General features: G+C 39.8%; 5 protein-coding genes across 17 annotated transcripts in view; 2 read left to right on the plus strand and 3 right to left on the minus strand.

Moving 5' to 3' along the window:
* The window catches only part of abcg5 (ATP-binding cassette, sub-family G (WHITE), member 5), an 11,107-nt gene extending 6,376 nt beyond the window's left edge, over positions 1–4,731 (plus strand). The window contains exons 9-14 of the mRNA XM_007551192.2: positions 20–225; positions 1,955–2,093; positions 2,198–2,271; positions 3,247–3,358; positions 3,473–3,585; positions 3,905–4,731. Of these exons, the coding sequence (XP_007551254.1) occupies positions 20–225; positions 1,955–2,093; positions 2,198–2,271; positions 3,247–3,358; positions 3,473–3,585; positions 3,905–4,089 (829 nt within the window). The 3' untranslated portion in view covers positions 4,090–4,731. The remainder of the gene's footprint in view (positions 1–19; positions 226–1,954; positions 2,094–2,197; positions 2,272–3,246; positions 3,359–3,472; positions 3,586–3,904) is intronic.
* Positions 4,732–4,739: 8 nt separating this feature from the next.
* On the minus strand, positions 4,740–10,024 carry dync2li1 (dynein, cytoplasmic 2, light intermediate chain 1). Its single transcript, XM_007551196.2, has 13 exons — positions 9,919–10,024; positions 9,692–9,815; positions 9,554–9,588; positions 8,960–9,029; positions 8,313–8,401; positions 8,037–8,226; positions 7,866–7,934; positions 7,609–7,686; positions 7,422–7,501; positions 7,004–7,074; positions 6,603–6,700; positions 6,429–6,521; positions 4,740–4,876 (listed from the first exon to the last, which is right to left on the minus strand). The coding sequence occupies exons 1-13, from the start codon at positions 9,930–9,932 to the stop codon at positions 4,814–4,816; spliced, it is 1,074 nt and encodes a 357-aa protein (XP_007551258.1). The 5' UTR covers positions 9,933–10,024; the 3' UTR covers positions 4,740–4,813.
* Positions 10,025–11,146: 1,122 nt separating this feature from the next.
* lyrm7 (LYR motif containing 7) lies at positions 11,147–13,111 on the minus strand. The gene is made up of 5 exons (XM_007551194.2): positions 13,006–13,111; positions 12,721–12,793; positions 12,536–12,606; positions 11,552–11,633; positions 11,147–11,458 (listed from the first exon to the last, which is right to left on the minus strand). The coding sequence occupies exons 1-5, from the start codon at positions 13,021–13,023 to the stop codon at positions 11,388–11,390; spliced, it is 315 nt and encodes a 104-aa protein (XP_007551256.1). The 5' UTR covers positions 13,024–13,111; the 3' UTR covers positions 11,147–11,387.
* A 37-nt stretch (positions 13,112–13,148) lies between these two features.
* Positions 13,149–14,803, plus strand: hint1 (histidine triad nucleotide binding protein 1). Its single transcript, XM_007551197.2, has 3 exons — positions 13,149–13,296; positions 13,989–14,093; positions 14,506–14,803. The coding sequence occupies exons 1-3, from the start codon at positions 13,186–13,188 to the stop codon at positions 14,668–14,670; spliced, it is 381 nt and encodes a 126-aa protein (XP_007551259.1). The 5' UTR covers positions 13,149–13,185; the 3' UTR covers positions 14,671–14,803.
* A 2,531-nt stretch (positions 14,804–17,334) lies between these two features.
* Positions 17,335–26,560, minus strand: part of cep170aa (centrosomal protein 170Aa) — a 41,061-nt gene continuing 31,835 nt past the window's right edge. For 4 of the 13 annotated variants that reach the window (XM_016671004.1, XM_016671002.1, XM_016671003.1 and 1 more), the window contains 9 exons: positions 24,950–26,503; positions 24,154–24,204; positions 21,852–22,128; positions 21,539–21,770; positions 20,237–20,404; positions 20,051–20,139; positions 19,819–19,912; positions 19,666–19,717; positions 17,335–19,007 (listed from right to left, as the gene is read on the minus strand). In XM_016671004.1, coding sequence (XP_016526490.1) covers positions 18,706–19,007; positions 19,666–19,717; positions 19,819–19,912; positions 20,051–20,139; positions 20,237–20,404; positions 21,539–21,770; positions 21,852–22,128; positions 24,154–24,204; positions 24,950–26,503 — 2,819 coding nt within the window. In that variant the 3' untranslated portion in view covers positions 17,335–18,705. The remainder of the gene's footprint in view (positions 19,008–19,665; positions 19,718–19,818; positions 19,913–20,050; positions 20,140–20,236; positions 20,405–21,538; positions 21,771–21,851; positions 22,129–24,153; positions 24,205–24,949; positions 26,504–26,560) is intronic. The other 9 variants (XM_016671012.1, XM_016671009.1, XM_016671006.1 and 6 more) reach the window with 6 other exon arrangements.

The raw sequence follows: 26,560 nt of genomic DNA on the forward strand, positions 1-26,560 counted from the left end.
TGTGTGTGTTTATGTTTAGGCGAACGGTCCGAAACCTCTCCAGAGACAGGATCGGTGTGATCATGCGTCTGTCCCAGAACCTGATCTACGGTTTCTTCGTGGCCTTCTTCGTCATCCATCTAGCCATGGATGTGACCAAGGGTGCAGTGCAGGACCGGATAGGAATGATCTATCAGTGCGTGGCCGCTTCGCCTTACACTGGCATGCTCAATGCTGTTTCTCTCTGTGAGTTCACCGTCCACCATATTTGCACGTTCTAACACTCGGGGTTTATTAAGCGTTGTCAGCAAGCCCACAATTTTACTTATTACGCTGCTTTACAAAGCTTATTTTTCAGTTTTTGTCATGGTGCAACAAGCTTTGATGGATTTCAATGGGATTTTTTTTGACAGACCAACATAGAGTGGTACATAATGGTAAAATGAAAAGTATTTTAGTTGTGCTGCGCTATTATGGGTATTATGTTATTGTCCTCCAATTTTTTGAGTACTACTTTATGTTGGACTGTCATATGAAAAGTAAACAGGTCATTGTTTGATCCAGCTGTTGGGCACAGTGCCCAATGTAGCTGAGTGATGTCTTTAATGTGCTGCCCAAACCAAACAAGGCCTAAATCAGACTCCATGCTGACCAGTGACAGATCCACCAGAAGACAGAAACTTGCCATCATCCCATTTGTACATCAAGTTACAACACTTGCAAACAAGATGGCTGCAGAGCTAAATCTGGTGCTGCGAGACGAGGTGGAAGGTAGATGTACAAAGTGTTGTGTGGCGGCTTGCTTGAGGATATTACTTTGGCGCTTCGTGCTGACAGCAGCATTCACAGCAGTGCAGCTTCTGTTGCTGCACAAACTGTTCAAAAGCGGTGCAGAGAGCATGTCAGAAACGTCAAAGTGCTGATTTATCCTTCAGATTCCCCCCCCAGAGTACAGACTGATTGAGCGACTGTGGGACGTTCTGGACAGATAACTTAGACCTGTGCAGTTTCCAGCGGTAGAAGCGTCCGCTGCGTTTTCGTGCCACAGGGTGACCTCAGAGGTCATTCCCAGCTGCGGTTCAAAGTCAGGCGTGAACCAGATGGCATGACAGACTGAAAAGGTGGATCCTTTCTCGGTGATTTATCTCAGTTGTTTGGCTTATTGTGTTTAGCTATTCATGCTTAGCTTAAAGGGAAATGAACCTTTTCTTCCAACAAAGTTCACTGTGGTTCAGCGAACCACAGTGAACTTTAACCTACAAACCTACAATGTCAGTATGGTCTAGTCTAGATTATGTTTTAGCTGAAGTACGCGAGTCTTTCTGGGGTTAATGTGTTCAAGACTTCCTCAATAAAACAAACAAAAAAAAAAAGGTACAAAACATTCTAGTTAAACAACTTCTTGTTTGTGTACAATTAATCTTAAATTTCACATCACTTATACAGAGTTATCTAAAAAGCTCTATTTGATTGGTCCAAGTATCTGCTGCTTATCGTCTGTGTCTAAAACATAAGCTTTAGGGCAGTAGATATCAGATAAAGAGGATAAGAGGTATGATAAAACGATGAATTGAGCAGGAGTCGCAGCCAGAGGTAGTGACTGCTTTATCAGACTGACCTTGAAATTTGCTGATAAGATATTACACTGAACTGCATGTTGTAAAGTAATGGCTTTTCCCGAGTTAGGTGGACTGAGTTCTTGGAAGAGAATTCAGAATCGGTTCGATTTATTAAGGGGAGTTTTGCACCGTCAGACAATTAGTTATTAATAATGGAGCAAATGACCAACAATAAAAGTAGGCAAAGAGAGGCTATAAATGTTTTGTTTTTTTCTTTAGGAATCTTGTTCTTACTCAAATGTCCCCGCTCTTCCCCCATTTTTGTTTCCGAGACTTTTTGGAGGGTCAGTATCAGAGTATCTGACCGAACTCGGTCATAAAGTTGTCACTTTGTTGTTGTTTTTCCCCCCTAACAGTCCCTTCGCTGCGAGCCATCAGTGATCAGGAGAGCCAGGACGGCCTGTACAGTAAATGGCAAATGTTCTTGGCCTACATCGTCCACATCTTGCCCTTCAGCGTCCTGAGTGTCGTCATCTTCAGCTCCTTTATTTATTGGTGGGTAGCTGCAAATGAATCCTCATCGAGCGCTCAATGAGTGTTGCGTAAAACAAGCAGCAACAAAGTGAACTCTTGATCCTGTCTGTTTTTCCCCTTCTCAGGACGGTGGGGATGCACCCGGACACGTGGCGCTTTATGTGTTTTACTGCTGTAGTTCTTGTTCCCCATATAACGGGTGAGCTGATAAGATGATGCTTATAATTAGACATTTTGTCTTGCGTAGATATTTGCTCTAGAACATGTTTTTAGACCTGCTGTCTTCTCTGTAAAAGATAGAAATACGAATGCCTCTCAATTGATATTAATATCACTGAACAGTTTGTGTATTTTGTTAATTCTACTCGAAATGTGAGGAGAATGTTTTTTTTTTTTTTGGAGTTACACCTTTGTGCAAACAATGTCCCAAGACAATTCTTATACACTTAAGACGTATGTAAAATGAAGGTTATTATGTATATAACATAAACATGTGAAATTCATAGTATACAGTTGAAACTCGGTATTTGTAATGTAGCCTGTTTTTTTTCTTACTTTTTGACATTAAATTAGAGAAAACTTTTTCTGTTTCAGATCATTTAGGATTGGCAAAATTATAATAATAATAATATTACTATTATTATTATTTGCTAAAATAAAAATAATTATTATTAATTAAAAGTAAAAAGGTAGATATTTTAAATATATATTTTTGCTTTGGTCTAATGCAGACGTTTACATAAACTTGGTACTTGTTTTTCACATGTTTTCCTTCCACTACATTTTCCATTAACGTGCCTTAATTCAGCAATCTGTGAACACCTTGCTTCTTCAGAAATTACCAATTACTACTGGGCAATTGTCACTTCAGCAGTCTTCTACGTGACTGTACATGCTAAAGCAACACATTTATGTATAGATTTACTTACTGTTTTTATTCTAATAGTCAAAGAAACAACATTTTGGGCTTGTAGTAGCTGCAAACTATTATATGAATTATCAGAAATAAACAACTGAAGTACAGCTTGGTTCAGATGAGAGAGAAAAAACATTATGTTTTGACAGGTGTATTAGTAATCTTGGGGTTTTATTAACAGTGCATAGATGTTTAAAATTGTACTTTTACCATTTTAAGCGACTTGTTTTCCTGTATGTTTTGAAACCTGTTCCTCAGGGGAGTTGCTGACCGTGGTGCTGCTGGGAGTGGTCCAGGACCCCAACATGGTCAATACTGGGATGGCTTTACTTAACATTGCAGGAATCCTGGTGGGATCCGGTTTCCTCAGGTTAGACGAACCACAGCGGAACCTCATTTTTTAATACATCTTTAGCCAAATCCTTTTCAGAAACGGATAATTGATTTGTAAGTTTTAAACATGGTTGACTCTTCACGTCCACAGAAGCACAGAGCAGATGCCGATGGTATTTCAGTGGCTCAGTTACCTCACCTTCCAGAAATACAGCTGTGAGCTTCTCATTGTCACCGAGTTCCTCAATCTGGAGTTCAACTGCAGTAAGTTTCTTTTTGGGGGTCTTTTTATTGACAGATTTGATTTAAAAACACATTATTTGTGTTTCCTAATGTTTCCTAGACAGATAATGTGCTTCCCTTTCCTAACTGAAAGCATACAAACATTTTACATGTATATGTTTTGTTTTTTTTTGCTGATCCTTTGCAACTTTGATATTTGATGTTGCAACTGATAATCAGTTCAATGTTCAAGGACTCTTGAGTTGAGCGCAGGGTAACATCAAGGTTCTTGTCGGCTTGTTTGGGGGGAGAAAAAAAAAATCGATCTGAGTTTGATCGTTTCTGTTTCGTGTTATTCCAGACGGAACCAAATCCTTACCAGGAGGCTGTGTGGTCACTTCAGGGGATCAGATCATCGACATGGGCTACCCCGGTGCTTTGTCGCGGTACACACTAGACTTTGTCCTCCTCTACTCCTTCCTCCCTGCTTTGGTTGTGATGGGAATGATCAGCTTCAGGATCAGGGATAAACTCATCCGCCACTAAAAACAAAACGTTCCCATTAACGTGCCTTAATTCTGGCATGTCGGTCAGTTCTTCTCTGGTTCGGTTGTTGTATTTTGTAGTTTACTGTAACTATGCAGTCTGCTATAATGTAAAAATGTGTTCTACAAAGTACAAGAACTTTCCGATAGATCATGACTAAGATGGCTGATAAGTTTAAATGATCTTACTTTAAAGTTGAAAAACATGAAACAATAAAGACACGTGAATTCAGCATTTGCTCATTTTAAATGTTCTTGTTAGTCTTCACATAAAACTTGCACATTGTCTTAGTATTTCTGCCAGCACTTTAGATTTTTTTAAGCTAGACTTATATATTTCTTGAAATTGTGTATTACCAATAATGAGTTTTGAAACAAGCACACTAATAACCCCAACATTGGACACAGAAAAGACAACACTGGTTGAATATCACTGTAAATTTTAAGTTATAATAATTATCTAATACTGTCAGGAAAATATGATCAATAGCTTTTTCCACTTACTGAAAAGAATGTTGTGAAAAAAATAGAAAGTTGTAAATTATTTTTAGAAAAACACATTTTAATAGCAGCAGCTTGAACAATTCTTTTGGTTGTTTAACCAATAATGCGTACATTGCAAAGAAAGAAAAGAGCCTGTAAAAAAAAAAGTTAAATAAATACAGCAAAAAATGTTTATTATATGTACACAATAAAGTGTTGTATGTTTGTAACAAATGTATCTCTTATGTCTCCAGCTGCAGTTCTTTCCATGACTTCGCTGCATTTCTTTTGTACTGCTCCAACTCCTGAAAGACAGATTCAGACAAAACAAAAATACAGACATAATTGTTTGTTTTCAGAAAAAAATATGGTGTGAGGTCATTTTAAAAATATGCATTTTTCTCTCATTTTCTGACTAAAAATGAAAAATAAACACATATTGTTCAATCCAGCAACATGTGATTCACTTAAAAAAAATGCAAACAACGCAAAGATAAAAAAAAAAATCAAACTGATGGCATTAATATGACTTAATTTTACTTCTATTTTCTTTTTTTTCATATTTTAAATCTTTTGAATCTGTTTTAATGCTTTTGCAAAATAAGTCTTGTGTATTTTTTTTTGCTCCAGCAACTCAGCTCAGCCACATCCTGACTGCTTCAGTTCCAGAAAATAATGAGCTGTTATCAGGTAAGAGTCAGTCGGAGATAGCAGAGTGTGATTCATGCAGGTTACTGCAGTTGAAGTGCCACAGTGGAACCATGGCATGTTGACAAGAAGATAGATAGTATCAGCTTTTACAGCTATAGGATATTATTACGGTTATGTTAATGAAAACGTCACCGAAAGGCCAGGCTACTGCAGGGCACAAGGTTACTTTAGAGCACTGGCGGATGGTGCGATGTGTCGAAAAGACAATAAATCTGAGTCCTATTCATGTTAACTTAGTGGGGGGAAAAAAACACCTACAAGAGAAAGAGAGAACCTCTGAAGTACAATATCAAAAATCTAACATCTGGATGTTTGTTGGTGCTATCGTAAATAAATATTAAAACAGTTCCAGATTATTTTTTATACTACAAAGCGAGTAAAGATTCTGTGAAGTCACTGAGTAAATACGCCTCACTGTATAATTTAAAATGCATGTGCATGTTTTTCTTTAACAAATTAGTTTCTTTCTTAAAATACAGGGTTGTGTCTTAGTAATTGTGGTATATATATTTTTGGGATCATTTTTTGTTTTGCTGCTTTTTTTCTATAATTGATGCCTCATAAATATGTTTGAACTTGAATCTTTTGCTTTACTTCCCATTGTTGATGGTCTTGAATTAAACTTCCATTCGTAATGATGTAATAATTAATGTTCAAACCCTGGATATTTTAGTTAAGATAAATTCTCCAACTCAGCATTAACGTCTTATATTTTATTTAAAGTAGAATGTGCCACAAAATGAAGAAATCGTGCTTAAAAGTCTTAACCTCGTAAAACGAGGAGAATTAAAAACAAACAAGCAGAAAAGTCAAGTTTATTAAAAATTAAATGCTGGGAAAAGTTTATGTTTCTGAGACTTCGTCTGATAGATATAAATATAATTTCTTCTCTAAATATAGCCTTAATAACTAACATCAAGTCATACCTGTCTTCTAATTTATTTATATAAATTCTTTTGTTACTTATCGTCTATACCTGCTTTCCTTGATATGGATTACAAAGTTCAGGGTCACAGAGACTGACCCAAACATTGCCCGCTACCTACAGTTGCCTGTCTAAAATCAGTCTTATTCAGTGTTTTGCTGCAGTAGCAACAACCATTTGACTCTGAAGAACCAAGTGTGTAAGCGTTAAAAGTGTGTTACCTGATCCTTTTGAGCTCGCATTGCATCAATTTGAGGCTCACTGTACTGTGGGTCTTTGGCTGGATCCTTCAGCTCTCTCTGCTCAATGTGGCTCTGGGAAAACAAGATTGTTCCCATGTACTGAGAGCATTTATGTTCTTGTATGTGAGCTGAAACAGAGAAACGTGCCTCTACCTCACTGGGAAAGACTCGCTCGTACACTTTCTTCCACAGATCCTTTGGGTTTTTTGCGTGTAGAGACGTTATGTCGATGTCAGTTGAAGGAGGCGCCCCTGAATATCAGGAAACATTATTTTAAGCACAATATCTCACAATCCTCTGCATCCAAACAAACTATACAGTTCCTTTAAAAAGTACAGGTGCATACCAATAAATTAGAATATTACTGAAATATTATTTAATTTAGTAGCTCAGTTCTGTTTGTGGTTCTTATGTGGCAAATCTGAAAAAGTTCATCTGCGGATGTTTCATCATGTAGTGTTTGTTGTTGTGGCACAGAGCTGTTCGCGCGCTGCTGTCCCGGTTTATCTTAAATGTGTTGCGTCATTTGGACGGTAGGTGGTGCTGTTGCTCACCTATTTGGCTGAAAGAGTCAGAGCCAACTGGGATGATGAGAGGTTTACCTGAGTCACAGGACACGGTTTTCCTGATTGTAAATAAAGAAAAAAAAAAGACAGAAAAAAAAACCCCAAATGAACTCAAGACATGTTGCTATTATGATTGTTCTCTGTTTTCATTCATTTAACAGATGACAGATAATTACAAATCTAACATATACAACTAAAAAAAAGAGTTTGAACAAAAACTAAATGAGAGCTTTCATAAAAGGATATGAACTGCTGCAGTAGATGTTGATCATTTCAGAACTTCTGAGTTTATAATGATTAGAAAGTTACTTAAACGCTTCACATCTAAGTTCTTCATATCCTACAATTTCATACAAAATTCCTCTTAATGAAATCTCTTTGCATTAATTGGTCATTTGCTCCTCACCCTCTGTCCAGACCAAACGCCAGATGTGAGAAGAAGCTCTTGGTTTTAGACATGAGGCTCTCTGATTTAATGCTAGTGAACTAATATAAAGAACAGACAGAAAAAAAAAACAGAAATGAAAGCAGTTTAACAGCAGATGGAAATTAAACTGCATTTGGATGTATATAGCCTGCTGGGGTTCACTTACAATCAGAGAGGCTGCGTAATAGTGGGCAAGGAAACGGAGGGTTTTTCTAATAACTTTCTTCTTCTCAGAGTCAAAGTCCTGCAACATAAATCAAAAGACTTTCACTTTAAATCTGTCACACAAAATAGACCAGACTGCGTGTAATTTATCAAGAGATGAAATTTCCACTGTATGCACACACCTCACTTTAACTGAAAGCAGTAAACAATAGATGTACCGTCCAGGCAATGTAGAGCAGTTTTAATTGTGTGCTTTACCTGAAAGAGGTCATATTTGCTGCCGATGATGAGCAGTGGAACAGGAAAAGGACTGATCAGCTCCCTGTCCTGTTGAAAGATGAAGTTAAACCTTCAGAGGTACATATGAAAATAAAATATACAAACATAAAGTAAATGAAAATGGAAAACCACAATGATCTCCGCCCGTACTGGGTAATCTTTTGGTAAGACGCGAGCTGCTGGGTGAGCAGCCTTCTGCCGTTTGCCTCCAGGTTTGGACTTCTGTGCCTCAGAAAAGACTTTTTCCACATGAGCTTGAACTGCAGTCAGAAGTTTCTCCATGGTTCCCCACAGAGCGTTGGGTTTGGACAGGTCCAGAACGAGCACAACAGAAAGAGACCTGAGAAAAACCGTGCATTCAGGGACACAGTGCCTCTTTACTACCAAGAAGCTTTAAGTACAATGATGAGGCAATAAGTGACCGACCTTATACTGTTTGGAGTGATGGGGATCTGGACGAGGTCTGAGAGAGAGGTTCCCCCTCCCAGTTCCCACAGGTGGGCTATATCTTTGGGCTGAAGGAGGAAAGAGGAGGTCCACTTTCACAGCAGGCAAGTAACTGGCTATCTATAAAGACTTACATGATTTCTACATTACAAGTGAACTAACTACGACTGAAAGAACATCATGCTAATGCTAAACCACCCCCATTGAGAGAAAAAAAAAACAGGTTTATACATAACAAAAGTTCAAGAGGAAACATTTTTTAGCCTTCTCACTAAAAATTCCCTTTAGTTTGTATCATAAATACATTTAAAATGAAAAATAAAAAATAGTTTCAAATTCACCTTTAAAAAATTTTAAATTAAGTTAGATTCTAGCTCAGTTTTACATCAGCTTCCTTGTTCGTGCTCCAATCACTTGTTGCCATGAAACCCTGATCAGTGCTTATTGTGCTGGATTACAAGATCAACTAAATACATTTGAACTGCTTTAAACATGCCATTACTTAAAGAATATAAGGAAGACTTTTTAAGATGCCAATCTTAAAAACAATATTTGTGCTTCTTTAGCCTATTAGAAATCTCATGGAGAGGTCTGAGATCATCAAAGATCATGTGGGGTCGCCTTACTGTGTTGTGTCCCTTGGCCCGCCTGCCAAACGTATACTCCAGTGCTAGAGTTGGCTTTGGTGGCTCATCTCTTGTGGAGAAAAAGAAAAGAATTTGAGGGTAAATTGTAAATTGTGCAATTTAACTTGTTCAGAATAAATAAAGCCTCAGAGGTTTGTTGGAGAACATTAGTGAACAAACAGCATCACAAAGAGCAAGGAAAGAGCAGACAGATCAGGAGGAAATGATGGATTGGGAAAGCATCCAGGAATCTTATGGTAGTTCTGGTGGAGACAATGGTGCCATCAATCCAACTTGACTGAGCTTGAGACACTTTGCAAAGAAGCTGTAGTTGCAGCAAGAGATGCTCCAGATATTATTTATAAATATGTATATTAAAAAAAGACAGAGAAAGACTTTTCTGCGGAGCCTGCCTGGTGAAAAGGGATTTTTTTTAAAAAAAAGGGAAAAAATTGTGTAAATGATTTGCTTAATTCATGGCTACGATTTTCTCGTGATGAAATGTACAACTTCCCTGAGGTCAGCGTATTGTTTGCGCCTAGTGGCTACCATAACATGAATTATGAGTTGACAATTGACACTATAACTACTCACCTCTCCAGACATCTGAGGAGAATTGACGTTTTACCCTGAAAAAGACGAAGTGACTTCATAAGCTATAACCTTGGATTATTTTAAGGTTTGGAGCTTGTCTTTCAACATATGAAAATAATGTCATGAGGCTGTACCAACCCCAGTCTTGCTCCCCATCAGAAACACACTCCTTTCACAGACCGTCTCTCCTCCGTCCCCCTCTCCAGCTCCGCTCTCCTGACTCCGGACCTCCGCCGCTGCCAGCTCCCAAATCGTGTCTGAACTGAAAAATGAGAGAGAACAAATTCAGGACGTTTCGGAGAAATAGTCTCTTTTTTCTAAGAGAGCTTCGTGGCAGAAATAAATTCCTTTTTTGCGATTATCACCTCATTTTTGCCATTGAACCGAAGAGTTAGCTAACGGACACAAACGACAACAAGCGTTGCCACAGCAACGTCGACGTAGGCCTTTTTCTCGGCGTTAATGGCGGATTTGGGTGCCATCTATAGGTGCATACTGCCACCTAGCGTTCTGGAGCATGAAAGACGGGCTTCAGCATTCTAAAAACATCCACACGCTGCAGAATATGAAGCTAGTTTTAGCTAAAAATTTAATTCGTGATGGTCTGTGTGTTTCTTTTAAACAATCACCAATATCAAATTGATCCCTTCCATGTACATTTCTTTCATAATGTGCTCTAACCAGTGGAGTATTGGAGATGGTAGATTACAGTGTTCTACATTTAAAATGGCATAACAGTGCAATATGGTGGATATGTCAGGATGCTTTATTCATTCCTGTATTATCAATAATAAATTACATTTTAAAACAATTTAATTACTAATATTACATAGTGGTGAGGATGTTTAGGTCAATTAAAGATTATGCGAGATTAAGGAAGTTTATAAACACAAAATGAAACGACTGAACAGAAAATCAAGGTTATCTGTTTCATGTTGACTTTAAGTTGCACTATATGTGTAAGAGTATTTGTAACACAAAAGCAATCAACAAAAAGGAGGGAAAAATGTTAACATGAAATCATAATTGCTGTACGTTCCTGTATTTGATACTTATCAGTCTATTCCTTTATGTCTCTCTTAACTGCTGCCATAATAAGCCAAATATATGTTAACCACAATAAATACACAATATATCAATTGTTTGTGATACATTGCTGCCATTGTTATGCCTGAGACGCAAATCCATTAGTTTCTTAACAATGCAAAACCAACACAAAGCATTTGTATGTTTTAAACAGTGCAGAATTTAGTTATTGGAGATAAGACCTCCACACATGTTGTTTTGTCAAGTGCAGACAGCTTTTACTAAAAACACAAGTTTTAGACTTCTGATTGAAACTGTCTGTTTAATATTTGAATCTGTATTCAGTAGTTTTGTTCTATATGTCAGCACTTGTTCCAAACATTATTCTTTGCATAGTGCTGCAACTCTAATCATCTTTCAATATCTAAAACATCTTCCTACTGTGATTTTTCAGTAGAAATTTCATATTTTTGAAGCTTTCAAAACTTTTTATTTTTATTTTTTAGAAAAGTAAAAAGGCAATCATGGTCCAAGCATTAACTGAAATCCTGCAGTATCAGCAATATTATTTTGGATCAACTTGCCTTTATTACAAGCAACCAAAAGCAGAACACATTTTACAACTAATAAAATACTGTACACGAAATAATGGCATCAAGTTTACAGCACCCTTTTTTAGCCATAATGCAATGGCTCAGGAGGAAGTCATCACAACTTCAAGCATTGTTTTGTGATTTACATTAAACGGCAGATGGAGTGATGAATAAATGTCCCTTGACTGATGCTCAAAATTAATAAGGAAGGATGGTCATGATTTTTTCCTTGGTTCATCACAATAGGGTACATTTTCCAACAGTAGACCCTCTCTAGGTCGAAGCACTGTGGAAGGAAAAGAGGTGTAGTGAATCAACAGGGGATCATATCAACAATAAGTTGTACAGCAAGCATGAGGTGCAAGGAGAAGAAACATACGGAGCTTGTTTTCTGCAACGTGTTCCACTTGCAGCACTGTCTCACGAAGAACAGCTTCCACATCAGAGCCCATTTTAATCATCTGTAATTTGCAAAAACAAACAAACAAAAAAAAAAAAACCAGATATATATGTATGACGGACTAAGGAACTCTACATGTTTAAATGTGTCAGTTCAAACAAAAATGTAATATAAATGGTAACCTAAGTAAATGTAAAGTGCAATTTTCAAACAAGGACTTCATTCATTAAAAGAAAAGGCTACTTACACCAACGAAGCTGGCCATATGTGAAAAAAATTACGGTACAGCCTAAACCTAATTACTGACTGTGCCACCTTTGGTAGCAACAAATTGGAAATTCAGTTGGATGTGTTTTGGAATATTGTCCGATGTAACCCGTGTGTTTGAACTTGGTGCCATGAACTGAATTTATGGTTCTAACAACTACGGCAAGTCACCCAGTCCCTGAACCAGCAAAAAGACCTCATATATTTAATTTATTTTCCTGAAATGCTGAGTCAATTGTGTACAAGATGCAAGGGATTGTAAATCTCCCAGAAAGTTTCATTTTTGTCTCGTCAGTCCACAGTATATTTTCCCAAAAGTCTTAAATTATCAAGATGTTTATTTGGAAAATGGACACGGATCTTTGTGTTCTTTATGAGATGTGCTTCTGGCCTTGAAACTCTCCCATTTATGTCATTATTGATCAGTCTCTTTCTTATTTTAAGTTAGGCTTGAAGACAGTTACATGTTGTATTTTTGTGACATCTTGGATGAGTAATAGATTAGCTATTGGAGTTATTTAGGATAGAGCTGGCCCGTCATTTAATGTAGTCATTAAAATGCACTAAATGCACCAGTAGTCTTTATTCTATGTTTTTGTTTTATCAATATAGGAAATAAAAAACATTATTATAACAGTAATAATTTTATATTACTTTTACTTTTCCGTTTGTCAAAGTCAAAGTGATTCAATGGACCTTTTCGATGTTTTCCTCTGACGTTTCATTTCTGTTTTTCTTGAACTCCTCGTTGATCTGTAACCTTGCAGCTTTAAAAAGAAAACAGAAAACAAACGAATGAAAACATCCGATAATAAAAATCCAATAGTAATATACTAATATTCTTCAGCAGAGAGATATGTTATCCTGCTGTGTGAGCTCACCTGTCAAAGCTCTTTCATCCTCTCTGAATACATCCATTCTTGTTCTGTGCAGCTTTTTAAACACGCTTAGAACCTGCATTTATACACATTAAACCGTTAACTTAACACACATTTAGCAGCTGTGAATTCAGACAGTTGTAACTGACGCTTTTAGGTGACTTAATATTTCCTAAAAAAAAATAAAAATGAATAATTAACTTCAGTGTGACTTAGTCTAATAGACTTAAATAAAATACTATTTCGCTAAAAGTATTTTCTTAAATATAAATATTGCTCAACACTCACCTTCAAACGAGTCCCCATGTTGAATTTTTCGACCTATTTCCGGTATGTACGACGTTGACCAATCAGCGAAGGTTTTCGGATGACACTGTGTTGTAGCCAATCAGTGTTCAGCGTGTTCTTCGCTAGCTAAAAGTAGCAATCTGCTCCACACCACACCCCCTATAGTTGATCTGCGCCAACATGGCGGATGAAACGGCGAAAGCGCAGGTTGCCCAGCCGGGTGGAGACACAATATTTGGAAAAATCATCCGCAAAGAAATTCCCGTCAACCTGATTTATGAAGACGATCAGGTATGCAACTGAAATGTTCATTTATGAAGGATTTCTATTGCAGCTCAAGCCCGCTGCAGTTCACTTTCACTGCAGCACTTTTTGGTTCAGTCTGAGCTAGCTTTGCAGAACGCAAGCTAAGACAAAGTGTGGTGGTTGGATTTCCAAGTCCTGAAAGTGTGCTAAAGTGTAATATTTTAGAGACAAAGAGGAGGGCCAGTGATAAATTTAATTGCTCTGAGAACAGAGAATTGTGCGTTTCTGAATTTTTACTTTCGTTTTGTATTTGCTGCAAATTGATGAGGTTCCAGTTGGCTGTACTTTCAATCCAGTATTTGAGATCTGCACGCAGCCTGCAGACCTATAATACAATAATTTGTTATAAATTATTGTATTATGTAGCACACCATAATGCAGAAAAGATGCTGTGTGCTAGGGCGTGTGCCGTCCTAAAATAACTGTAGATGTGAACAAAAACCTGTTAAGCTACATCTGAAGTGGTTCAGGTAGATCTGAGCCAGCAAGTTATTATGACATCCATACGAACGTTTACATGAGTAAGGATGTCATTATATCATGACATCTCAATAGTATAATGTTCTGTAGCCATATTTGTGGTAAACATCAAATTTTCTAAAATAATGTCGTCCTGAGAGTTCTACACTTTATTGATTTTTGTTTTTCTTTCTGTTCCTTCTCTCTTTTAATTTCAGTGTATTGCCTTCAATGACATTGCTCCACAAGCTCCCACTCACATCCTGGTCGTCCCTAAGAAGCCAATTGTTCAGCTGTCGCAAGCCGAGGAAGGCGACGCTGCAGTAAGTACGATTCAATAGATTAAAATTAAATTTAGAATAATTTATATCGTTGACCACCAGAGGGAGGCATTTACAAATATTTTGAACTAAATGTGTTACTATAAATAACCAAAAGTGATATAATTTAGTAAATAAGTCGTTAAATATTTTTACTATGTGATTGTTTACAATGTAAATAAAAATGCATGGACTGCAGATTAGAAAAAAAATATGCAAATGTTTCAGTGATTTACTAGTTTTTGGTAGTAATTTAGACAAATTGATTTGTCTAATAATGTACACATTAATATAAATATGTGAATCCTTATGTATTTGATGTGCAACAGTTTCATTTAAACTGTCCTGGGGATGAATATTAACTTGGCAACCTATGTGTTGAATCTGTTTTTAATCGAGTATTTTGCTCTTGCAGTTGTTGGGCCACTTGCTGATCGTTTCAAAGAAAATCGCTAAAGACGCAGGCCTGTCGAAGGGCTACCGGATCGTCATCAACGACGGGCCCGACGGAGGCCAGTCTGTCTACCACATCCACGTCCACGTGTTGGGTGGACGCGGTATGGGATGGCCCCCAGGCTAACCTTCCTCCTCCCGCTCCCGTCACCATGTCATATCGACGTCCCTTGTCTGACATCGGTCCTGTTAAAATGAAACAGTGAAACAAATGTGAGGTTTTTGTGGTGTTAATAAAAATGCATGAGGGTTGCTTGAAACTCGTGTCTGTTGGGGGCCATGGTTTTTAAACGTTTGCACTTCGGGTCATAACTTCGCAAACCTAGATGTGCAGGAAAAAATTGGAAAGTTATATTTCTTCAATACTCTGGTGGAATCCTCAGCCTAAATCAATGATTTTCATTGTTGGTCCTCAGCCGCCACTGCTCATCATGTTTTAGATATTTCCCCCGTTGCCATGCACCTAACTATAGGGAAGAGTCCTTTGGTGTATAAAGGTCTGAGATTTGGGGCAGAGGTTTTACCTTTCAGCAGAAAAACAATCCTAAAAATGTATCCAGAACTTTAATGCAGTGGTTTAGATCAAATTTTGGTAATTCTAGACCTAGTTGGGTTTAGGTCTAGAATTACCAGACCTAAACCCAACTAAGAATCTTTGAAAATAAATATTTGCAGAAAAGCTCCACTCAGTTTGACTGCGCTTAAGCCGTTTTGGCCCCCTAAAATGTTCATCTCCACATATGCAAAGCTGGTAAAGACTTACCCCAAAAGACTGAAATTGTGGCAATAGAGGTTCTTAAATTGTTAACTCCAGGGCTGACTACAAAGGCATGCCGCATATTTCCCAGTTTTTATCTATGTAACGCTTTCAAAACTGTCATTTTACTTCCACTTCACAATTATTCACTATTTAGCGCTAGTACATCTCAGAATCTCGGTAAAATGTGCAGAAGTTAGCGGCTGTGACCAAATGCGAGAAAGTTTGAAAACCTTTTCAATGCACTGTATAAACTGCATTTGGTCTGGATTCAGAGTCTTCAACATGTTGCCTTGTGCTTTCCAAGCTTTCATACTGAAATCTCCTTCATGGAGGGTTCTGAGCAGAGAGAACCCTTCCTGTTGTGGGTTTGTGTCCTGGGATGGTCCCCCTGTGAAAAGATGCAAATGTATAACAGAATTCAGGCCGCACAAAGGACCTGCGGACTCATTTGCATTTTGATTTGACACATGATTAATTGCCTTAAGCATAGAGCCGAGTTCAGTACAAAAACAACTGAATATGCAGGTCCACAGCACAGTAGTCAGACCCCTTCACGTTTCCACATTTGCAAATGCATGTCAGACTTCAGAATAGTTTCTTTTTTAATTATTAATGCAAAAATAATTGACAATAACAAAGTAAAAATATGTGTACATGTTTGTGTACTTAAATTGAGCTGACCGAACATGATTTGTAATTCAACGTACTATGTAAAAATCTCACTTCGGTGTTGTGACATTGATAATCAGGATACGTTTGTACCCAATAAGAGACGGTAAAGACGCGACAAGTGAATAGCTCTTTTTTTTTTTATTAACAGTAAGAATGCAGATAGTTGAACAAATATAAAATGCTTAAAACATCCACATAATATTAAAACAAAAATAAATAAAATGATTTTCTTTACAAAATAAGAAAAAAAAATACAAAGAACACTGATCCAATGACACGTGTAGCATTTACAAAATATACCTAAATGTACCTAGCATTCACAGTCCCCTAAGGTTTTTACTTTCTGGACATCATGAGAGGGAAAAGGGGCAACAGAATCGGTTCAGACCAGCAAGGCAGTCACTTCTGATATCAGGCAGACTGATATCCTGAGTTAGATGCAATCTGTCACTTTGTTGATGTGATGTGCAAAATAAAATCACTTTTTTTTTGTTTTTTAGACAACTGCACCTTTTTCTTATTAGTCAATGCCCTTCTGTCATTTAAAAATTGACACTTTGAGGCATTTAGAATCTGTGTACAGTACAGTATGGAGGGAGGGAAACGAACATGTATCCTGGTACCTAAAAATCACTATTGTTAAAGGCGACTAAGTACTAATACACTGCTTTAAATTTTAACCTAGTCTACACACAGACTATAAGCTGAAGAGAGGTTCAGAAGAAAAATGCTCAGTCTCCAAAAGCAGCCAAGTGGTTGGCAGTCCAGGTACGTTGGAGTTTCCCCTCGTAGATGATGCAGAATAAAAACAAAAAACAAAAAAAATAATCAATATTTGAAATGTGGAGCCACATTTCAAGATAATTTCTGCTTGTTTTTTTAAATAAACAAAATAAAGGCATTTTAGTGATTATGTATTATTTCAACGGCACCTTATTAAAAACTAATTCCAGCAGCTTTTTCCCACTGAGATAATATATGTAGTAGATTGGCAAGGAAGACTATTATCCAATTGTAAACAAAATCAAACAAGGATATTTAAATATAAAGTGATTAGTTCAAACACTGACTGAATAAAGTAGAAATCCTTCCACAGGTGACAGGACCAAGTAAAAAACAAGTCAATTGGAACAAAAATAGATTGGCACCCCTAATAAACATGTAAAAAGCCTAAAAATAATGAATTTATCTCCCGCTGTAGTAGCACAATCTCACAGTCATTTATCTGTGGTAAGCTGCAGATAAAAGACAGTGTGTCATTGTTGCAGAAATTAGACTAAGTTTTTTTGACAGCAAAATAGAAACCAATGGACTTGAAAAGGTGATCAATAAGACAATCACAGGGGACTTTTTTTTATATATATTCCGGTACCACAATGAGTATTGCAAAAATCAGACTGCTTTGTTTGTTTCATTAAAATATGGCACACTTAAGTTATTTTTCAGCACAATTTTTTATATATTTTTTTTTGCGTTCTTAAAGAAATTAAAATAGCCTAAAATTATTTTTGATGGACCTGATGTGGCAAAAAGTTCTGACTCTGCTTTCCTAGAGGCCATGTTAGGTGAAGCAATCATTGTAGCACTGGTCATTATCCACAAAAAAAAAAGAAAAAAAAAAGAAAATTAATCACTAATGTTTTCTTGTGGCTGCTACTGAATAAATGTTCCCATTTATAAAGCTAACCATTAATGAAACTTAGATTTTTCAGAGTTTTTCAGTGTGAGATTGTGCTGCTGCAATCAAAGTTGAATTTATTTTAAGGCTTTTACTTTTATTAGCTGATAAGAAATGTTGAGTTCTCTACAGGCAAGGACACAGTTTCCTTTCCAGTTTACTGGGAGAGAGAATATATATATATATATATATATATATATATATATATATATATATATAGGATGAATTGTAAGGAGAGATTGCTTTAAAAATGCCACAACAATTTAAAAATAGTTACATCAGTAAACATGACTGAAGCTGCTACTGCTGCTAAAACCACCAATCGAAATGAGTCAGGTCTGACTTGTAGTTGTGTTTTGAACATGCTACTGTAGGGAGAAAGTATGTTTCAAGCGGCTGGGACAGAAAAATTGATGGAAGGAGGAAAACTCAAGACGAATGGAAGCCTAATAAGTAGAACCATGTTCTACTTATTAGGCAATTATTTTATATCATCTTTTTACATGAATAAAATTCTGCTTGATTTCTGGAATAATCTCAATACTTCTAGGTTTAAACCATGTTTCTCATAATTGAGCTGAAATATCCTTTGTGTGAGTGTAACTAAAACATGTTAAAGTTTTACTTTAACATGTTTACAACGCATTCAGTTTGTCTTCTATGAGCTCACAAAAAATGTGTGGATTAGTGTTTGAGGGGATGAGGTGAGACGCTGCTACGGGGGTAGGGGGGCGGGTTTTGTTTTAAGGCATTTCCTCAGCGCAGGAAGGGTCCTGACGCACGAAGAAGGCAAGAGGAGTGAAGCAGGCCTCGGTCCGTGAGGATGTCAGGCTGGTCAGGGTGGTTGTTGGGCGTCAGCAGCTGGAGGCTGGGATGTTACCGTCAGGCTATCCGAAACATCCCTGGGTCAAGTTTCTGCTATAGTCGAGCGGTTGAGAATGTCACTTCATTTCTGGTCACTGTTGGGTAAAAAGAAAACTCTGCGTCTGCCAGACGCCTACGCGCTAATCCATGCTCACGTTTATTCATTTCTCATCGGGGAGAGCTGCCGTTCATTTCTGTGCGATGGCCTCTTCTCCACTCGGCCGCCTGCGACTGAAGGGCAGCCCGACGACGCGCGCCAGGCTCAAACCCACGATGCCTTCTCGGCCCTCCGTGCTGGCGGCGGAAGACTGGACCCTGGTGGAGGCGGCCGAACCGTCAGGCCCAGGAAGGATTTCAGGCAGCGACTCTTTGGCTGGGCTGACGGCGGTGGGGGGCGTGGCTTTGGCGGTCGGGACCTTGGTGGGGCTGGTCAGGCTGAGGCTGGCCAAGGCGTCCAAAGTCCCGTCTGGGTCCACCATCACGTTAATCACTGAGACACAGGAAGCACTTTGTGAAACGGCTGATTTCCATGTTAAACTGGTGAGTTAAAACTGCTGTATATAACTTTTATAAACAAATATGACTTTTTACATATTTGTTAAAAATGTCCTCACAGTACAAAATGAGACAGATAATCTGTGAAAAAAAATCCCTTCATCCAGTACTAACTGCAAAAAAATACACCACTTAGTCAGAAACAACAATCAGAGCCAGGAGGAGGGTCTTAGCGCTGTCAATCATCCATGTTTATGGGCTGCTCACAACCTCCCTCTTGCTCTCTGCTACGCTACACCACAACAAAACCCGTCATGAATGCTGAGGCCAGTCAACACGGCCACCGATGATGGCAGATAAAAAAACGGTTTACCTGTAACAAAGAAGTTGCTCCTTCTCCATTAGTACACTGAGCAGCACATGCACAAGCATGACTGACAACACTAAGACTTCCTTGCTCTGATTGGTGTATTTCTGCAGCAAAAGTATCCCTGGCAGGAGGTTGATGTTTTTATAGATTATCTGTCTTATGTTATACAGTCACAACATAATCATTTTAGTAAAAATATGTAAAAACAATAAAAGTTACATACTGCAGCCATAACCTTTTCAACTTTTGCATATTTTATTAAGCAGCATCTGTTCTGCTTTACCTTGGAGCTGTTTCTCAACTCTCTTCAGTTCGAGCAAGATCGAAGAGATTTCCTAAAAAAAAAAAAAAGAACGATGACAAAATTAAAGTTTCCATTCATATTTGACTCATGTTCTTTTTAAACATTCTAGCGTCGCTGGATCGTTTTCTGTACCTTGTTGGAGGTTTTAAGGAGTGGAGCTTCACTCTCTGACTTCAGTTTACTCTCAATTTCATCCCAGTTTCTGTCCTTATCCTTGAACAAGATCCTGGCAGGAAGAGAAATATTCAAGTTGTCACAGATCCACCGTTTCATTTATTTACATGTAAAATGAATATCTGGTTGTAACATAACTAAAAATGGAGAAGTTCAAAGAACATGGCAGCTTTTGCGTAACAACAAGTACCTGATTTTTCCTGCTGTTCTGTCCACAGAGTGTCTGATCTTGGTTGAGAGCTGAGACACTGAGTGGATCAGGAGGCTGTCCAACACCGCCTAAAGACCCACAACGTCACAATTAGAGCCTGTTTTTCATTGCGAAAGCCTCAAAATGCTGGTCGTTGTGTTTTAGGTTCGTCAGGCTGCTCCTCACCTCCTCTCGGTTCCAGGTGCGCCTCCTCAAGGCCCGCGGCTCCCGGCCGTCAGGAGCTCGGGGTTGGTGCTCAACGGGCTTTCCGTTGATCTCTGGCGGCTTGTTGGATGAAATAACTGGAGGGATCTTTCTAAATTTGAGGCTCTCGTCAAACACTCGATCCACCAGCTGGGCCAGAGCAGAGAGAAAGGCAGAGGAGACAAAGGGAGCGAAGGTAATCAAACCTTCAGCTCGACTGTCGTGTTTCAATGAGCTGCATAACGACGTTAGAATGTGTGAAATGTGGGCTTTGCCACTTTATCAAGGAAAGTTGTGTCTTTCATAAGGATAAAATTAGTAGAAACAAATTTGTGCACTTCTCCCCACAGTAAAATTCAAGCACTCTGAAATATTTTCAAGGTAAACTTTTTCAGTGCCACACTGGAGAAAGAAACAATAAAAATGAACTAAAAAAAGATAGTTTTAATTCACTCCTATATATTTTGTTGCTGTTATTAATAATTTCTTGTGATAATATGTACATTCTACAGTAGGAACAAGTTCAACTAAAATATAGCAGAATTTCGTAATGTTTGTTTCACACACCTACCACTTACCACCTGACAGGTCAGAGAACAAAACATTAATTTAACTAAAAAACAAAAATCCCCCAATTTCAATCATTTTGTTTAATGTGCAAAATATAAGCCAACCCTGATTTCAATTACACAGATCAATAAGTCACTGAGCCAGTAGGAATAATAAATATTAATCAACAAATATTAATTAACAAATCATATTAAGATAAATGACATGTACAAAGAAAGTTACGAAAACTGTTCTCGCAAAGTTTACAGGAATTTAGCAAAAAATAAATAATTTTGGCAATTCTAACTTACCGAAAATAAGTAAAATTTAGTTTGATTCAACTTCAGACATTGGGGGAAAATGTATCTGCCCTTTTATTAGGTGTATGAAAATATATATTTCCCAAATGTAGACTTTTAATCAAATGTTAGGTTGAAATTTGTAACAAAATTGTGCAGTTTGAATATCAAGTACAGAAATCAGGCACTTTCCAAATGTTGAAAATTGAATCAAATAAAATTGATTTTAGGGAATTTAAGCAGCCGTATGAACCCTGGAGCTAAGGAGTCAAAGTTCAGCAAATAGAAGCTCATGAGAAGAACTGAAAGCTATGAAGCAGCAGAGAGGCACTCGTTTTCTCCCCTACTAAACACAGCAATTAATGGCAAAGCTGCAATGAAAGCACAAACATTAAGGCAATAGAAGAAGAAGAAGAAGAAGAAGAAAACCAGGCACCTTTTTCATGCTCTCCTGTATGTCCGGCTGCGCGGGGCGTGCAGGGCCTACCTCTTCCCGGGTGTCGATGGCTGAGCCCGGGGTGGTGGCGGCGGTGCTGACGGTGGTGCTCGGCGCGGTGCCGGACGAGCTGACCGAGTCTATCTCGCCGGCCACGTCGTGGATCTCGCGTGCCAAGATGGCCAAGTCCTTGGCCAAGTCCTGGCTGATCCTGCGCACACAGGGGAACAACCTGTTAATCAGACGGGGTTCTTTAGGACTCAGGAGCTGCTTTAAAGTGCAAATGAATCAGCAGATCGGTGATGGTCGGTACCTGGCTATCTCTTCGCTGTGAGCCGTCCAGTCCCTGATGTACTCCTCCTGTTCCTTCATGCGGTGTTTGATGCCCGCTCCGCCGGGGATCGCCGCCACGCCCGCGGGTCCCGAGCTGGAGGCGGAGCCGAGCCTCGAGCTGCGGTGCGGGACGAGGTGGTGGGGCCGGACGTGGGGGCGAGCGCCATGCTTTGCCGAGTTCCGGCTGGAGCCGAACTCTTCCTCCGAGGTGGAGCCGTACTCCGGCGGCAGGCGCCGCCACCTGCTGCTGCTGGACACTGCAACGGCAGGACAAGCCGTTACTAGACATCGGACAAAGTCACACAGTGGTTGTTGACTCGTTTGTTAGCAAGTTCGGATGCGACTGTTGTTCAGAAGTTTACGAACGCTTTTCTATTATTTACCATTTTAAAAACAAGAATTTGGTGCAGGGTTTTGGATTTCTTGTGGATCCAGTCAAAATGACACATGAAAGATCAAATACAAACTCCTATTATTCTGTTAATAGCTCAACTTATGGCTCCTCAGATGTTCAGATCCTCTTTGTTCAATTCATGGCAGACCAGAGTCTTGATGGACTGTTTCTTTAAGGGTTTTTTTGGCTCTAGTGGCCTTTATTTGATAGCTAATTGACAGGAAAGTGGGTAATGAGAGAAGTGGGAAGACATGCAGCAAAGGTCGCCATGGCCAGGAATCGAACCTGTGACAGCTGCGTCAAGGACTACAGCCTCCATATGTGGGTTGTGCTTAACTCCTGCGCCATCACAGCACAACCACAGCACACCCCGATGGAATGTTTCTGATTATCTTAAGCGAGTTTGGGAGCGATGTCTCAAACCTTGTCACAACTAGGTGGTTCTAAAAAATAATGACCCCAAACACACATCAAAACAGTTTTTTTTTTTTGTTGCAATAATAAAAAGGCAGACATTGAGGTTTTGAAAAGCCCTCACCTCAGTTTGCATCAAGGTCCCCTCTGTTATTTCTAAAAACCAGACTGGTGACATGATCTACGGATGTTTGTGTTCCGATCATTTATTTACTGTTGTTAAGAGATTTCTGAATTCAGTTCATTTCTATTTGTTGGTCACTGTGGATATTAGTGTTTTTCTAGAGTTTATTATTCCTTTGTTTCTTACTCATTTCTTGGTTTGTTCTCTTTACCTCATCTTCTTCTGCTCTCGATTCGTAGATCCTATTGTGTGTTAATTCAGCTTCTCTTTGTATTTTCTGTTTATTAGTCTCCCTGCTCTCATTTTGTCACAGCTGTTCCACATCCCCTCTGATTAGCTCCCCTGGTTCCTGTTATCTTCCAACCCATGCCTCTGTAGATTAGCTCCTTGTTTTTTTCATTGTTCCTCTCTGGATTTTCTGTTTCACTCCTCCAGTTTCCATCACATGTCCTCACATGTTTTACCTCCAAGTTCTCCTTGTTTTTTTTCCTTTGGTTATTAAAGTTTCTGCTAATTTTCAACCCCATCAATTTCTGTATTTGGGTCGTCATGCCAACCTCACAACATGACAAATAGTCAAATGTTGAGGCAAAACTTTGCTGATGTAGCTACAAAAAGTTGTGGAACCAAGTTGTGCACCAAGTCATTGTTTTTAAAAGTATTAACAGTTGTTTGTGTAATCATTCCACCCTGGAAAAATAATAGTTAAAATAAACCATTAAATTCAACACTATCAGGAGTGTATGTAAACTTCTGACTGGCAATTTATGTCACTCTTGAGGAAATTAATTGACCGTAGTTCATGAAGTGCATTGGGTGTTTGACAGCGTATTTAGCAATGGTAAAAATCACACACACAAAAAAAAGCAGCAAAAAATATTTTCAAGCATTTCAAGGCGTCCAACAAAACGAAGAAGCCATAAAGCTTCATGTTAAGTTGTTTTGAAATGTTCAAACAGCAGCTCTGTTAGTCCAGCTCTGAGGCAATGAGATTATAAGAGCTCAGTCCAACTCTTCAGGATAACATGGGGAAAAGTGTTACAGTGTGAGCAAAGCAGCTGGCTTATCAACACAGCATTACTAAATGGATTTAAGGAGGATACGACGTTAGCTATCGAAGGCTTGGTAGAGCTGGGTCATCATAAAAGAGACTTTCTTAAAGCAATGAACCAACATTACTTTTATTCCAAACAATATTCAAACGTATGTATTAAACGAGAACTGTTTGAAATCCTTGAAGGATCATCCTTCACATCTGAGCATTGTTTTGACCCAGGTCTGGAGGTGTTAAAATACACACATGCACTACACACAGCAGTCCAATTAGACTTCATGGTTCTGGTGCCGTACCAATCAGCTCTTCCTCTGCATCACCCTCTGGAGGTTCAGGCTGAGAGCTTTCTGGACGATGAAAACCAATGCACATGGTCATGACAACACAGGTGTTTACTGAGAAATATTTACATAGGAAATGCACCGACGTGTCAGCTGGTGACCAGAACCTGTTGGTTTGTAGCCCTCAACGGACATCGCCTGGTCAGAAACTCAAAAGTGTGAATTATTTCATAGTGAAATGTGGTGGTGAACACACGACTTGAGGAAACGGGGCGCGCTGTCAACATGCTTCATTGTCGGCTAAGTGACTGAGTGAAGAAGACTCAGTTAGCAACTTTCAGATGTTGAAAATTAAGTCAACAGAAGCATAGGCCCATAAAGACTGTTAAAATGGAAGCTATTTTTAACACCTCGCCTTGAATCTGTGGTTTATTTAGAACATGAGAGAGCAAGACTTTCAGCGGATAATATGAAGGCTGAATACGCTAAACTAAAGTTGCTCTGTTTGATACTTTTGAGCTTTCAATCTCTGTCTATGAAGCATGATGGAGTCGGAAACATTAGCAGCCTTTTTGATATTTCAGTTAATTTGAGCATTGTCCAGCTAATACATGCAAAAGAAAATCGATATCTGCCAGTCAACGTTTTACAAACCAAAGACCAGAAATCAGCCACGCACATCTCATGTTGTGTCAACCATGAAACAGCTTATTTTTAATCAATAAACTGATTTAATTTTCTCTTCTTTTACTGAAAATCCTCAGATGTCAGACACTGAGTTGTTTTTTGTAGTTTGTTTTTCTTTGCTCACCTGTGGGCGAGCAGTATCCAGACGTCGTGGTTTTGGTCTTGGGCTCGTTGAGTTTCGACACACTGTTGGCTCTCATCCTTGGCGACAGCTGATTCTCTGTGGGCGTTGTCGAGCGCAAGCCGAGGCGCAGCGCGGTCTCTGCGGACAGGCGTGGCGAAGCTGTGGAGGGCCGGCTCACCGTGCACTCCGAGTCGCTGCGTGCCGAGACGGAGCCCACGCGATTCCTCCGTGGCTGAGCCAGCAGGTCCAACCGCGACATTCCCTTCCGTCCGGACGGCGGCTTAGAGGTGGAGCTCGTCGTGGACACCTCGGACGCCACGGAAACCCGGTCTGCATCGGCTAGATCCGTGTCAGACGTGTCCCCCAGTCGGGCCCGGCGGAGAAGGGAGGCTCTGGTGGGTCGTGGTTGAGGCAGAGAGGCCTGCTTGTTGAGTGAGGAGGCCGTTGCTGCCTGCAGATTTCGGCTGGTTTTGGAGGCACCGCTCATGGACGTCTTGGAAGATCTGCTGTCGAGTTTGGAATGGAGGAAGTCTTCTGAGCCTCGTCTATGAACCGAGTTCCCCAATGGCCCAGAGTAGGTTTCCTGGTCTGAAGACAGAATGTCAGAGATGGGGAAGGAGGAGGTCTGGTCGTCGTCGGTGAGATCCAGGGAAGGCTGGCGTGCTCTGGAGGAAGCGCCGGGTTGAGCGGAGCGAGTCCGACCCGTCGCTTCGACAGTTCTACCTTTAGCCTTCCTCTCCAGGCGTTCGCGAGCGCTGCCGTTTCCGGAGGTCGTCTTGGACGTCGTGCTCATATTGCTCTTTTCCCGGTGCATGCTGCTGAGAGACTTCCGCTTTTGCACACCGCCTACGGCGGTCTTTCCCCCTGCTTCCGCTGCAGCATGGCTAGCCGTGCTGGCTGTGTCCACGTCTGATTCTGGGGATATGGAGTCAGTCCGAGCGGCGAGGCCAATGCTGGCACTTGGAGGAGTTTTAATACTTTTCTGGTCTAGTTTGTTCTCGTCCCTGAGCTTAGCCTCTAGGAATGCCATGACGGCCTCCGTGTCTTTAAGCAGCGTAGCGGTGTCCATGCTGCCCACGGAGTCGCTGCGCTCCCGCTCATTGTTGCCTCTGTTGATGCGAGGGATAAGCTCTGGGGGGACGTTTGAACTGGGCTTCTCAATGGTAAAGCTACCCTGGCGAACAAGGGCCTTCCCGGATTTCTCCCCTCCTTCTCCTGCTTCTCCTCCGTTGCTCTCCTCTGACCTCTTCCTTCTTTCAGTGCCCCGAACCGGACCCTTAGACGGAGAGGAGGTGGCCGAGCTTTGTTTCCTCTTGTTGGTCATTTCGCCGTCCTCCATGGGGGTTGGGGACTCTCCGTCTCCCTTGTTCTCTTTTTCCTGGGGCTCAGTGTCCTGTTTCTCCCCTATCTCAGACCTCAGTGCTTTGGGAGTGGGTTTAGCCCGGGGGTCGTCCACTGGGAGCTGGGGGAGGGTCCTGCGTTTACGGTCGGTCAGGCTGGAAGAGGGTTCACCTTTGCCAAGGGGAGGAGCAGCAGACTCAAAGGCATCAGATCCTGAGCAAAAAGGACAAAAACCAAATTAATCAAAGGATTAAATACTGATTAAATCGA

Source organism: Poecilia formosa, unplaced genomic scaffold, assembly GCF_000485575.1.
Source record: "Poecilia formosa unplaced genomic scaffold, Poecilia_formosa-5.1.2 Scaffold40, whole genome shotgun sequence".
NCBI classification, from domain to species: Eukaryota; Metazoa; Chordata; class Actinopteri; order Cyprinodontiformes; family Poeciliidae; genus Poecilia; species Poecilia formosa.

Excerpts from the sequence above, each read along its gene's own strand:
- dync2li1 (XM_007551196.2), bottom strand. Across the intron at positions 8,227-8,312 it reads ATCACTCCAAACAGTATAAG|GTCTCTTTCTGTTGTGCTCG; the intron begins GTCGGTCACTTA and ends GGTTTTTCTCAG. Across the intron at positions 7,075-7,421 it reads GCGTTTGGTCTGGACAGAGG|GAAAACCGTGTCCTGTGACT; the intron begins GTGAGGAGCAAA and ends ATTTACAATCAG.
- lyrm7 (XM_007551194.2), bottom strand. Across the intron at positions 12,607-12,720 it reads GGATGAAAGAGCTTTGACAG|CTGCAAGGTTACAGATCAAC; the intron begins GTGAGCTCACAC and ends TTCTTTTTAAAG. Across the intron at positions 11,459-11,551 it reads CGTTGCAGAAAACAAGCTCC|TGCTTCGACCTAGAGAGGGT; the intron begins GTATGTTTCTTC and ends TTCCTTCCACAG.
- hint1 (XM_007551197.2), top strand. The coding sequence starts at position 13,186 with ATGGCGGATGAAACGGCGAAAGCGCAGGTTGCCCAGCCGGGTGGAGAC. Across the intron at positions 13,297-13,988 it reads TGATTTATGAAGACGATCAG|TGTATTGCCTTCAATGACAT; the intron begins GTATGCAACTGA and ends TTTTAATTTCAG. Across the intron at positions 14,094-14,505 it reads CCGAGGAAGGCGACGCTGCA|TTGTTGGGCCACTTGCTGAT; the intron begins GTAAGTACGATT and ends TTGCTCTTGCAG.